Source organism: Paroedura picta, chromosome 1, assembly GCF_049243985.1.
Source record: "Paroedura picta isolate Pp20150507F chromosome 1, Ppicta_v3.0, whole genome shotgun sequence".
Lineage (NCBI taxonomy): Eukaryota > Metazoa > Chordata > Lepidosauria > Squamata > Gekkonidae > Paroedura > Paroedura picta.
This window is the reverse complement of record NC_135369.1, coordinates 28,478,512-28,491,738: the sequence shown is the minus strand read 5'-3', so window position 1 is coordinate 28,491,738 and position 13,227 is coordinate 28,478,512. Positions and strand designations below refer to the sequence as shown.

General features: G+C 44.9%; 1 protein-coding gene across 5 annotated transcripts in view; it reads left to right on the top strand.

Annotated features, from left to right (window-relative positions):
* SCARA5 (scavenger receptor class A member 5) overlaps positions 1-13,227 on the top strand; it is a 113,848-nt gene that overhangs the window by 81,584 nt on the left and 19,037 nt on the right. For 4 of the 5 annotated variants that reach the window (XM_077331236.1, XM_077331228.1, XM_077331213.1 and 1 more), the window contains exons 7-8: positions 8,322-8,372; positions 8,519-8,542. In XM_077331236.1, coding sequence (XP_077187351.1) covers positions 8,322-8,372; positions 8,519-8,542 — 75 coding nt within the window. The remainder of the gene's footprint in view (positions 1-8,321; positions 8,373-8,518; positions 8,543-13,227) is intronic. The other variant, XM_077331219.1, reaches the window with a different exon arrangement.

Sequence of the window (13,227 nt, the reverse complement as noted above, 5' to 3'; positions counted from 1 at the left end):
GAATCTGTTGGAGGCAAGCATGCAGAGAGCTCAGAGACTGAAACCAGGAAGCAAGAAGTGAGAGAAGAGAGGAGAGATTCCCTTGACTTCCTGTTTCCATGTTCTACACTTCACCGCTCTTCATTTTGGATGCCACTTTGGAAAAAAAATACAGAGAGATTCCAAGCAGCCGTGGAGTCCTCAGAGCAAACCCTGTTCAAACATCTGTTCTGTTGCTATTGAAGTTGCTTGCATCCTCTTCTTTTCCACACACAGCAAGTACAAGATGCTTCAATTTGACTCTTGATGCATAACTCTTACTTTCCTCCCCAACTGGTCCTATTTCTATGACATGGAGAGAACGGAGAACGGAGCTTTGACTGAGTATCTCCTACATGCCTTCCCTCTCCTGGCACCATGTGTGAATGTCCTGGTGCATGTTGGGATAAGGCATTTCTGTGGGTTCATTGGCCTGTGAGAGGAGTAGAAGGAATAAATGGGTATATGCTGAATCAGGGTAGATGCTGGATACGAGTAGGTTCCGTCCACCAACATAGCAGTCCACTCAACACAGATCAAAGCAAACTCCTCAACTAAAACATTCACAGCAGAATTGGAAATTGTGGCTTGCCCCCTGTCATTCTGCTGAGCTAAATTTGAAGTCTTGCTCCAGCACAAGGAGCCTGCTTCCAACAGAAGGGACCCTTCTTGACCAGAGGGAGACTTCAAACTCAGTGAAACAGAACTGGGACTGGGGTTGCCATCAAGTTGCAGCTGACTTATAATGAGGGTTTTCTAGGTATGAGGTGTTCAAAGGCAGTTTGTTATTGCCTATCTCTTCATGGTGACCCTGGTATTCCTTGGTTATCTCCTGTCCAAATGCTAATCATAGCTGACCCTGCTTAGCACCTGAGAGCTGACTAGTCTGGCTTGTCCAGGTCACAAGCTGTTGTTTTCCCATCCAGATGGCAAGGCAGAATGAGGGTTTGGTTTATGCAAAGTTGTGTCCGCTTAATCCTCAGGAAAGTAGGATGGACATCAATTATTTTTATCTGTTTGGCACAAATCTTATGGCATCTTTTGCACCTAACATGTCCTAGACATGATATGTCAATGCAGAGGAAATATCCACAAAAGACAACTGTTTTCACTTGCCTCTGTCCATTACTGAGAGCTTCTGTGTTATGGACATATCTATACCTCAATCTCTGATTTAACACTAAATCCTTCTCTGTAGTAAACCTCTGAAAAATGCAGCTCTGGGAGGTGATCAGAGAACCCACAGTAACCTCACCAAAGTATAGTTCTTTGGGGGAAGCCAGAGTTTAAAACCCCAAATGATTGCTTGATTTGAAAACAGTTACAGTTACAGTCAATAAAATGTGAGTCCAATGGCACCTCTAAGACCAACAAAGATTTATTCAAAGTGTGAGCTTTTGTGTTCATGCACACTTCCTCAGACAATGGAACAGGAATCAGAAGAGTACAAATATAAAGAGAAAGAAGATGGTAGCTAGAGGCTTGCAGGTATATTTGTCAGTCAGTAGGTTTTCAGTATCAGGTGGTGTCTAGACATCCATTGTTTATTTTTACAGCAGTGTCCAGAAAATTTATTTATTGTGTAGGTTGGCTCATTGTCATGTGGATAGCAGGGTGAAAGTTATTGTATGCCTGGTGGAAAGTATTACAGTCAGTACATGTGAAGCAAAGAGGGCCACCCCATAACCATTTCAGCTCATGGAAGCGGCTCAAGAGGGAAGGCTGAAGCCCCTTTTCTCTCAGTGCTGCTCTCACAAACAGAAATCACCTCTGTAATTCCTAGATGTTACTAGGGATGGACAAGTAAGTTCAGATAAGGCAAAAAGGAACTGAATCAATGCTAACTCGGGTACTTTTCAGCTGTATCTGAGCTGCATCACCCACCCCTGTGCTTTAAATAGCCCAAATGGTCCAGCCTTATTTGAATTGCAGTTCACATGTGATTCGGCCATTCAGCAATTCGGCCATTCAGCATTACATCACATGTGATTCGGCCATTCAGCATTATAACCTATGCTGCCATTCAAATCAATGGGAATTCTTGCCTTTTCCCACTATAAGAAACAATGGAGGTCAGATGGGGGCCCTCTCTTTGGGTGCCTATAGAATTTGACCCCTTGGTCCAAACTTTTTGAAACCTGGAGGTTCCTTTGAGGAGAGGCTCATGGAATAGATGAAAAAGTGCTATAGGTTTTAGTGGGGCCAAATTGATTAAGTGGGACCAATTTGAATTGTCTGAATCTTAATAGGTATAGTGAACAATTTATTTTATTTGGGTGATTCAGATTCAGAACAAATCATATAATCATAGAGTTGGAAGAGGCCATACAGGCCATCTAGTTCAACGCCCTGCAGGATTAGCCTGAAGCAGCCAGGATAAGTATCTGCTTAAAGACTGCTTGAAGACTGCCAGTGAGAGGGAACTCGCTACTTCCTTAGGTAGCTGATTCTACTGCTGAACTACTGTAACTGAAAAATGTTTTCCTGATATCTAGCCGATATCATTCTACACGTAGTTTAAACCCATTACTACGGGTCCTATCCTCTGCTGCTAACAGGAAAAGAATCTTTTTTGGGCCAAATTTATATTTGGTGCACATCCCTAGATGTTACATGTACTGTCAGCCAGCCTGGGGGACCTCAGACCCAGTTTGGGTCTCATTAATGTTAGTTTGAGCCTTTAGGCTGGAGGGAGGTTTCAGGATTTGCTCAGTGGAGTGGGAGTACACAGTTACAAGCCAGGAAAAGAAGGTCTTTTATATCCCACAACCCAGGTAATTTAGAGCTTTTCAGATAAGATGTGGTGCCTTGAATGGTGAGTTTTAGCTTCCCTGGCTCAGTCATGAAGCTCACTGATTACTTTGGGTGAAATCGTTATCAGTTGCAGCCCTCTGCCCAGAGACTAGGAATATTACTGAATTAGCTCACATCCTGTGAGCATCAATTAGATGATTACTGTAAAGCGTTTTGCAGTTAATGATGATTAAAAAACAGTAATCACTTTCAAAGCTTTATCCCTGCAAAGACTTGCTGGCGTGCCCCGAGGATGTTAGAATGGAGTGTATTTTGTCTGTTCCCAGTCTAATCTTTCTTCAGGGAAGGGGACGGGGGATAAAACTTTCTGGAAATGAAAGAGCCCTCCAGACTGTGGACCCCCCTCTGCCAACACAAACAGAGACAAACAACATGGAGAGGCCAAGATAAATTTGAGTCATAAGGGGGGGGGAGGAATCCAGCCTCATGTTCAAGAAAGCATTTCCCAGGCTTGAGAATGAGATGCTGGACAGAGCAAAAGGGCCCAGGAGAGAAGGGTTTATGATCCAATTTCATGCCCAGTTCTAAAATAATCCATTGGGCAAATTGAACAAATGTAGCTTAAGACTACTTATTGGATAAGGGTGTTGAGAACTACAGTCTTAATGATGCATACTGCAGGGGGTTGGACTAGATGACCCAGGAGGCCCCTTCCAACTCTATGATTCTATGATTCTGTTCTTCCCTCCCTCAGATTATCTTCCTCCTCTGTACTTGCACAGTCAAGAAGGCTTGGTCCCCTTGATCCCATGATGGTTTTAGATACCCCTAGTGTAGGGTAAGGTGACCAGATTTAACATTGGTAAAGCGGGACACCATTGACCAGGGAGGGGGAGGGACCAGTAGAGGTCCCTGTGGGTCAGGTGGACTCTCCCAGGGAGTCTGAGAGTTTGCTCTTCTTGGTCCGACTGTGTCAGGCACAGAGGTGTGAGTGGAGGTTCCAGGGGATGATCGAAATCAACCCGATCCCATGGATAATCTGCTCCCAGAGCTGAGGCCGGGGGCAACCAAGCCGAGTGCACCAGAAGCATCACCTTCCTTGTTGATGAACTTCTTTCATCTTGAAACTGACTGGTAATATAATAGCCATTGAATGTTGTTTCCTACATCTCTAATATCTTGCAGGAACTTCAATTTCCCCTCATCATTCACCATATGGCCATAGGTTAAAAAAACCCTCTTTCTTTTTGTATTCATATCAAGATAATGGTGACATAAGCAGGGAATCTGGAGCACTCAGTATGTTCTTACAGCGCTAAATGCCTCTGTGGGACAATCTGACAGAGAGTCCCCAGACCAGAGCTGTTTCCCATCCCATTAAACTATTCAGACGAGCTGCTGGAAGATCAAAAGGCTACAATGTGGGAGGCTGGAGAGAGAGTTGGAGATGACTGGGGGGAGCCTAACAAGATGCAAATAGGGAGGGGTTTGGTGCAAGGGCAGTGCAAGCATGCTGGGTTTGCAGCCAGCAGGAAAGGGAAACAGAAGCCAGGAATCTGAGGGGGCAGAGGGAAGTGTTTCAGGTGAGAAGAGGGAAAGAAAGAGATCCACAGTTAAACATCCCAAAGGTTATATATTCCAAAGGTTGAGATGCAGAGGGTTGCCAGTGTGCTGTAGTGGTTAAGAACAGTGGCTTCTAATCTAGTGACCCAGGTTTGATTCTCTGCTCCTCCTCCACACGCAACCAGCTGGGTGACCTTGGGCTCGCCACAACACTGATAAAGCTGTTCTGACATGGCAGTGATATCAGGGCTCTCTCAGCCTCACCCACCTCACAGGGTGTCTGTTGTGGGAAAAGGAAGGGAAGGTGATTGTCTTCTCTGTATCATTACAATTTTATTACATGTGCTGCTGAAGCAAGCACAAGGGAAAGTGGTTGTAAGCCGCTTTGAAACTCCTTTAGGCATTGAAAAGCGGGATATAAAAACTCTTCTACTTCTGTTCTAGAAGGTATTGGGTGTTTGTGTACGTGAGTCAAACTCATAGAGCTGACCTATAGAGATTCACAGAGACAATGTAGTGTAGCAGTTAGTGTTTTGTACTAGGATGGTGGAGACCCTGCATTGAATTACCTTTCAGCCCTGATGGTGATTAGCTGGCTTTGGGCCAGTTATTCTCTCCTAACCTACCTCTCGTGACTGTCATATGCACCCAATTCTGGAGGAGGGCAGAGCTGTATATGCTGCCCTAGAGGTAACGTGAGATGTAAGTGAATGGGTAGACCTTAACTGACTTAGCAGGGGCAGCATTCACATAAGCACAGGAGACCTGAGCTAAGAGTGATTCACACATGCCAATGCAATGTTCTTAAATGAGGCAACGTTCACTGGGTGTGATGGACTAGGGTGTGTGAATTAGCCCTCACACCGTTCACTTTTTCAGACTAGCATGTGAATGGCCTTGCAGGCTGAAATATCCTGCATTTGGGAGGTTGCAGAAATCCCTTGGTTTGACACCTGCAAGCCATTGTTTGGTTCTGCAGGCTGCAACTGGTAACCATTAGACCCCATGCACACTTCTGTTGCCATAGGTAAGGTGCCGGATGTACTTTTATCATAACTTAGTCATATCCATTAAGGAGCTACTTTTTCATAATGCTGTCTAACCCCAGGTTTATATTTGGAAATATGCACATTTTCTGAATAATGCAAAAGAGTGGTTGTGTATGATTTAAATGATGTCTTTGAAAAGATCTTTGCATTTAGTTCCCACTGGACATATTCCAGTTAAATTTTAATAATGTTTCAAAAACATCTGACTTAGATTGATGAAGGAAAACATTAGCCAAATGAAATTCCAAAGTGTACTGAAACTTAACTGACCAACTTCTTCTAGAAGAAAAAGAGTTGGGTTTTATACCCTTTCACTGCCCAAAGGAGTCTCAAAGTGTCTTACAATCGCCTTCTTTTTCTTCTTCCCCACAACAGACACCCTGTGAGGTGGGTGAGGCTGAGAGAGCTCTGACAGGACTGCTCGGTCAGAATAGCACCATCAGTGCTGTGTCAAGCCCAAGGTCACCCAGCTGGCTACATGTGGAGGAGCGGGGAATCAAACCCAGCTCCCCCAGATTAGAAGCCACCACTTGTAACCACTGGCTCTGTGACCGGGGAGGGGAGGAATGTTTCTTAAATTCTTCTCTTCCTTTTTTTTTTTTTTTAAAGGTTTGCGGTCTTGTTACTGAAGGGAAAGTGATTAGGTATCTTCCATTTTTATCTGAATTTTCTGTATAGTATTGTGTATGATCCTGCAATTTGCCAGGTCTTTTGATCCCTTCAGTTCATTTGTGCTGCACCCCCCTCCCCTCTTGAGCCTCTTGTGGCGCAGAGTGGTAAGGCAGCTGACATGCTGTCTGAAGCTCTGACCATGAGGCTGGGAGTTCGATCACAGCAGCCGGCTCAAGGTTGACTCAGCCTTCCATCCTTCCGAGGTCGGTAAAATGAGTACCCAGCTTGCTGGGGGGTAAACGGTAATGACTGGGGAAGGCACTGGCAAACCACCCCGTATTGAGTCTGCCATGAAAACGCTAGAGGGCATCACCCCAAGGGTCAGACATGACTCGGTGCTTGCACAGGGGATACCTTTACCTTTACCTTTTTACCCCTCCCCTCATTATGATGCACTGAGTTAGACCCTGCAAAAAAAAGAAGAAAGAAACAAGAATGAAAGATGGTTGTATTCCAGTCCCTCTGGAATATTTTGCAGACGTGTTAGTAAAGCATCGCATAACATCTGGATGCAATCCCATGTGTGATCGCATTCGTCTTTTTGTGTGTGCACAGTATTTGATCAATGCACATGTACAGGTCAGCATTATAGAGTATGAGGAAAGATGCAAATAGAAAGAAGATCTGTGTGCTTTAATTCTGGGAATAACACAAATTTGTTTGTTTGTTTATTGCTTGCTTGTTACTCTCCAAAGACTCTTGGCAGCTTACAAGAATAAAACTTCATAGATTTATTTATTTATTTTATTAATTACAATTATGTACTGCCCTCCCCGGAGGCTCAGGGCAGTTTACATGGAACATAGGAACAATACAAATACATGGAAAACAGTAGAACAATAAATTTGTAACTAAAACATGTTGATGGGCCCATGAATGGTTGGTACAGTTTCATGGGAGGGGGGCTCAGGGGCCCAGTGGAAGAAGTGGGAACTAGTGGACCCCAACCCCTTTTGCAGGCCCTGCAGAATTGTTCTATATCCATTAGGGCCCTGATCTCCTCTGGGGGCTCATTCTACCAGGTGGAGGCCAAGACAGAGAAAGCTCTGGCGTAAAACCCAATAAAACCCAATAAACCCCCAACAAACCCTCCAAGATTGTCACCCAAAATACCCTCTACTTCTAGAGCGGACTAACCTAGGGGTGGGGCGAAGAGATATAAATGCCCAGCCTGAGGAGGGGCCCTATTGATTTTTTTAACCAGATTTGTCTAGTTAAAATAGAATTCAGAAACAAAACAGAGAGAAAGCAGAGCAAAATTTGGGAACAGCCGAGCAATGGAACATGAGAACTCATCTTAAGTCCGGCTAGTATTCGCAAGTAATTTTGGATGTCAGTAGGGCAGGGATGCAGATATTTCCTTATCAGGTACCAATAGCATTCAGCCAACTAAATTGTGAATTTTCTCCAAAAGATTCTCCTCACCCCCCTCTCTTAATCATATGGGTTGTGGAGCAGCGACAATGGTACAAACAAATTGTCAGCAGATGAATACAGCTACGGTGCACAGCCTGATTAAAGAGTAGATAAAGGTTTATTTAGGAACTAATGTACATGACAGAAAAGAGGAGAGACAGAGATAGGTTCCTGTGGCACTTCCAAGAAAAAAAGGGGAAATTTCCCTAAAGGTAGCCATCTGGAGATGGACAAGGAATGGCACTGAACAGGAAAGAAGGTGCTGACTTCACTTTCCTGTCTAATAGTTTTTGGTTCCCCTTAAAGGTCTTCTCTTACTATTATTTAATTTATATACTGCCCTCCAATGCAGCTCTTTGTACACCAGATGTTGCCTTTTACAACACTAGTAATGTGTTAGATTTATTAACAAGGCTGTAATGAGGACGATCAGGAAGGAGATGGATATACATGAGCCATGGGAGACACATTCCATAATGCTGAATCATTTCAGTAAGCATCATGGGAGAACTTCTCCTTTGCCTGGGGATCTGTGGTTTGGATTTTCTACCTAAATGTGATGGGCAACCCTATCGACCATTAGATGCCTAATTCTCCTGTGATTAAGAAGACTCAAGCAAATACAAACAAGCAGATGAGAAAGAGACAGATATAAGCGTTGGCTTATATCATTTTGGCAGCAGTGAACAGGAAATAGTTTGTGAAGTTAACAAACATGAGCTTTCCTCTCCCTAGACTGCTTTGGTTTCTGAGCCAAAAATTACCAGTGGATTATCGCATTTGCCCATCAGCATTTGCCCATTTGTCCTATTCAGCTTTCACCAACTGATATTGCCTTTCTATTTTCAGGTGAACGAGGCCCAAAGGGAGAGAAGGGAGATAGAGGAGGTACAGAAACAGGTAAAAGAGAAATCTCATTATGCTTAGTGGAAAAAATTAAGTTGTCCTCTGTCTAAGACTGCATTTGGGGGGGGGGGCAGGGCTAGCTACAATATCTTTAACTATTGCATGATAAATAAATAACAAATAAATCTTTACTTTTCTAGCCCGCCCTTCCCATGAGGTTCAGGGTAAGTAACATCAGTCAATAAATACATTGAACTTTAAAATCATATTTTATATTCAAAACATTTCAGTATCTGAACCCATATGTCAACTAATTAAGTATTGAGGAGGGTATCCTTTTGGGTCAGGTGTAATCTCCCTTGGTCTTTCAATGGCTATTTCCTTAGGGGCAGCCAGCCAATTAGATGTCGTGGATGGTATATTCCTGGTCTCAACCATAGGCCTGGTGGAATAGTTTTGTCTTGCAACCCCTATGCAACTAAGGTTAACATTCCAACAGACTGGGGCCAGGGCTGAAAAAGCCCTGTCCCTGGTGGAGGCCAGTCTCATTTCTTTGGGGCCAGGGGACCCTGAGCAGATGTCAATCCAACAAGGGGTCTGGTCCCTTGAAATGGTCCCTGCCAACCTGCTGTAGATGTTCTGGCCACAGACAGTTTCAGTCTCCAAAAAATAATTGCCAGCATAGTTGTAACCTATTGCTTTTTAAAGGCTGTGTCACTTGCATGTATCTAGTGAGACCTGTTTTAGGAGAGACTCTGCAGGGTGGGACTTTCCCACCTCTCCCTCCTGCTGCAGCCCCTGACCTACCTGCAGATTTGTTCCTGGGGTGGGGGGGCCTGTGGATGCTCAGGTGCTGCATACAAGGCAAACTAAGTGGCTGCAATGGGAATTGGCAGGAATCACTACATCCATTCCAAGGTTTTATTTTCATGTTATTTATTTTTGTACTTGTATACCACCCTTCCCCCATTTTCAGAAACAGGTAAGTCTGATGAAGTAGATGAGGAGGTGACAATCCTGTTTCGGATATGTGATATATGATATATAGGGACTGTTTATTGTGCAAACCAAGGCAGAAGAGGAGAGCAACCTATGGCCTAATACGTGTTATCAATACGTCACTTTTTAAAAGAAATAGCAAAAGTGTTTGTACATTTGGCCCATGTTCCTACTACCAGGAACATCCAGTGGTGGAAAGGGCTAGAGATATAGGCACCATTTAACGGTTACATATCTTACTTTTCTCCCAAGCAGGGACATACAATTTGAAACTTGGTGCTGAAGGCAGGGGAAGGCCTCCTGTGCCTCTGCAAATCCTTGTAGCATTGCTAGTTAAATGGTGTTGCCGCTTAAATACTACAAATCCCATGACACCGTGCAATCTTCATCAAATATGCCTGCACAGGGCCCCAACATATTGTCTCTGTAGCATGGGATTCGGAGTGTGCAGCGTGTGCACGTTAAAGTGGAAGTCTCCCCAGGATATTTAATCTAGAGGGCACAGCACAATTCTAGCCATGGTCCACACTTCCCCTGAGTCTGATGGCGAATGGGCAGCGGCAGCTGATTACCCTTGCCTGGCTATGGGGATAATTCATGCTGGGCTCTGGCTTTGACTAACCGGGGCTTGTATCAGCAGTGCGGTTCACTGTGAAGGAAGAGGCTGCCTCAGCGACAGTACGTGCCCCAGTCGGAAATACTATGACTGTTTTGGATCCTGCTGGTGGTGGGATCAATGCAGAATGAAAGGAATGTTTGTAGGCCATTCTAGAGTTAGCAACTGTGGCTATCAAGGTATGGTCTGCATGTCCTCTCCGCCCCCCCCATAGGAACCCTCTGTTCTTTCTCCATGGGGTCCCTTTGAGTTCCATCAACATGCAGTGAGAAGCCAGTGCATGGTTAGGGGGCATGGGGATGCCAGCAGGGCCGCACATCCCTTTTGTTTACGGTACTTCCTGTTGGCCTGTTGAGCCACAGAACCCTTAGCATTCTGCCTCTCAGGAATGAAAGATCCATTTGGAGCTGTGATGTATCTGACACATTCCAAGCCCCCGCATTCTGGAGGGTTCTAGATGAACAGGACAAGAAGCGGATTTATTCTGGGGGGTTTGGAGTAGCAGTTCTTTCGTTCTAGGCCATAAATCTCCTATTTCCCCAACGGACACATGGTACCAATTATCTGAGTCGATGATATCTTTGTGCAGCTGCAGGGACTTAAGGGCTTGTTTTCCTAAGCAATCATGTTTATTTCTTTTCCTTATATTTTCCCCTCTTGGTAAAGGGTTGGAGGGGGGTAATAGGCTCAATGAAAACAAATATGGGAGAGGAACAAAGGCCATGGGGAGCTGTTGGATCTCATGCAATGGGGAGGGGGAATGTGCCACCCCCCACCACCATACCACAGAGACTTTTCAAGGAGATGATCAAGGCAGGGTGGCCATGGCAGAACAAATTATTGCAAACCTCCAAGCATCAGACATCGTGTTTTCCTTCACGGAAGAGTAAGAAGACCTGTGTGAGGTCAGGAGACCTCTTGCAGCTGGCGTGTTCAAGATGAATTGTATTAGGCCTCAGTCCTAAACATACTTCCCTGCAACAGAGGAATAAAGAAAAAGGCATCCATTTGTCAGCAAGCCGTTGAGCTACAGACCAGATCAGTATCTTGTTTCCAGCTATGTCTGTGTCCATGGCTGCCTACAGAAGGATGGAAACCCACAAGAAGCCTGATTAGCTTAAGGACTAGGACTTGGGAGATGCAGGTTCAAATCTCCATTTAGCCCTTGCTGTTTGCTCAATGACTTGAATCAGTCACTTTCATGCAACTTAACTTGGGTTGCCAGCCTGCTGGTGGGGCCTGGAGATCTCCCAGATTTAGAAGTAATCTCCAGACAATAGAGATCAGGTCCCTTGGCGAAAAAGGCTGCCTTCCCCCTTCTACCTCCAGATCTCCAGGAATTTCCCAACCTGGAGCTGGCAACCCTAGACCTCACCTACTTTACAGGAATGTTGTGAAGCTCAAACACAAATGTGTGCGTAATGTATGCCAGATATAAACCATACAGAATTTTTTCCCCATTTGACTGGGGGGGAAAGGGCTGTGATTCTGAGTGGGAGGCACTCAATAAAATTAATGAGCAGCAAGCTTAGAACAGATAGAAAGGAGTACTTTACCCAAACGTGCAGAATTAATTACCGCAAAAAGTGATGGTGGCTACAAGCGTAGACAGTTACACGAGGGGACTGGATTATCATAAGGAGCTGAGGTCCATGCGTAGGTATGAACCACTAGGTATAGATGGAACATAATGTTTGGGGCAATAATGTGCAGTATTCTTGGTGATTGAGGGGCCAACAGTGGGAGGGCTTTGGGAGTTCTGGCCCCACTGATGGCCCCTGGGTTTTTGGCCACTGTATGACACAGAGCGTTGGACTGGATGAGTCATTGGCCTGATCCAACATAGCTTCTTTTATGTTCTTAAATGCAAGCTTAATCATATCCTGCCTGAGCTGACATTAGGTTGATGTTTATGCCCCATATTTACCACCCAAAGGTGTCTCGAAGCAGCTTACAATGGCCTTCTCTTCTTCTCCCCCCAACAGAGGTCGGTGGGACCGAGTGAGCTCTGACAGGGCTGCTCTGTGAGGACAGTTCTAACAGGACTGTGACTAGCCTAAGGTCAGCCGGCTGGCTGCATACGGAGGAGCAGAAAATCAAACTGGCTCGCCGGATTAGAAGCTGCTGCTCTTAACCAACACACCAAGCCGGTTACAGCTAAATATCAGAACCCATGCTGTTGCAGAAGAACCCTTGTTCAGTCTTAGGTGGTGGTGGAAAGTGCCCTCAAGTCCCATAGGGCAGGGGTAGTCAACCTGTGGTCCTCCAGATGTTCGTGGCCTACAATTCCCATGAGGAATTGTCCCATGGGAATTGTAGTCCATGAACATCTGGAGGACCACAGGTTGACTATTCCTGCCATAGGGTTTTCATGTAGTGTTTTCAAGGCAAGAGATGGCCGGAGGTGGTTTGCCAATTCCTGTCTGCATAGCAACCCTGGATATTGTTGGTTCAATATCCCATCCAGTATCCTGATCTTGTTGATCCAGTACCCCATCCAAATGCTATCCAGGGTCAACCATGCTTTGCTCCAAGATCTGATAAAGAATGGCCTACCTTGGCCATCCAGGTCAGGGTCAGTCTCCAGTATGACTGCTTTAAAAAAAATCTCATGTAGTAATGCTAGGGAAAATGATTGGCCTTAAGAACTACAAAATGCTGGCCTTGATAGATGAATGACTTGAGTGGCATGTATAAAACCTTGGTTCTTCTCTCTTCGCATTTGGATCCTGAAGACTGCTCAGAGACATTCCAGGGCAATTCTCTGGATGTGCTGTTCTTGTTTTTAAGAAGTAGCAGCAGAAAAGGTCTTTTTACTTTTGAAGCTAGAAAACCTGTGAGAAATCCATCGGTTCCAACTTTTCACAGAGGAGAACAGGGCTTGTGCCCCCCCCCCAAGTTGTCCCTACACCAGGTCCCCATCATAGCCATTAGACCTGATTTAAACATGATGCTGGCAAGGTAGCAGAGCTTCCCTTTGTGACATTCTATAGGCGCCGCTATTAATTTAAACTGTATAAAGCAGCAACATGCATTCAATTTATGTGCCAGAGCCCTTGCAGATATTGAACTCACACGTTCTAAGCAGGCATAGCTACATAGCTGCAAGTTGTATCACCATTTAAATCAGAGGCTGGGCTTGTGCCAGATCACACGGGGAAGCTATTGTGCCTTATAAGTGGTGTGTTTAAATGGGACACGTTGCCAAGAGCCAGCTTCAGGCATCTCCTTTGCAATAGCCTGTTATCTGTCTCTTTAAGAGCAGAAAGAGTGCTTGTTCCCTCGGTTAAATAT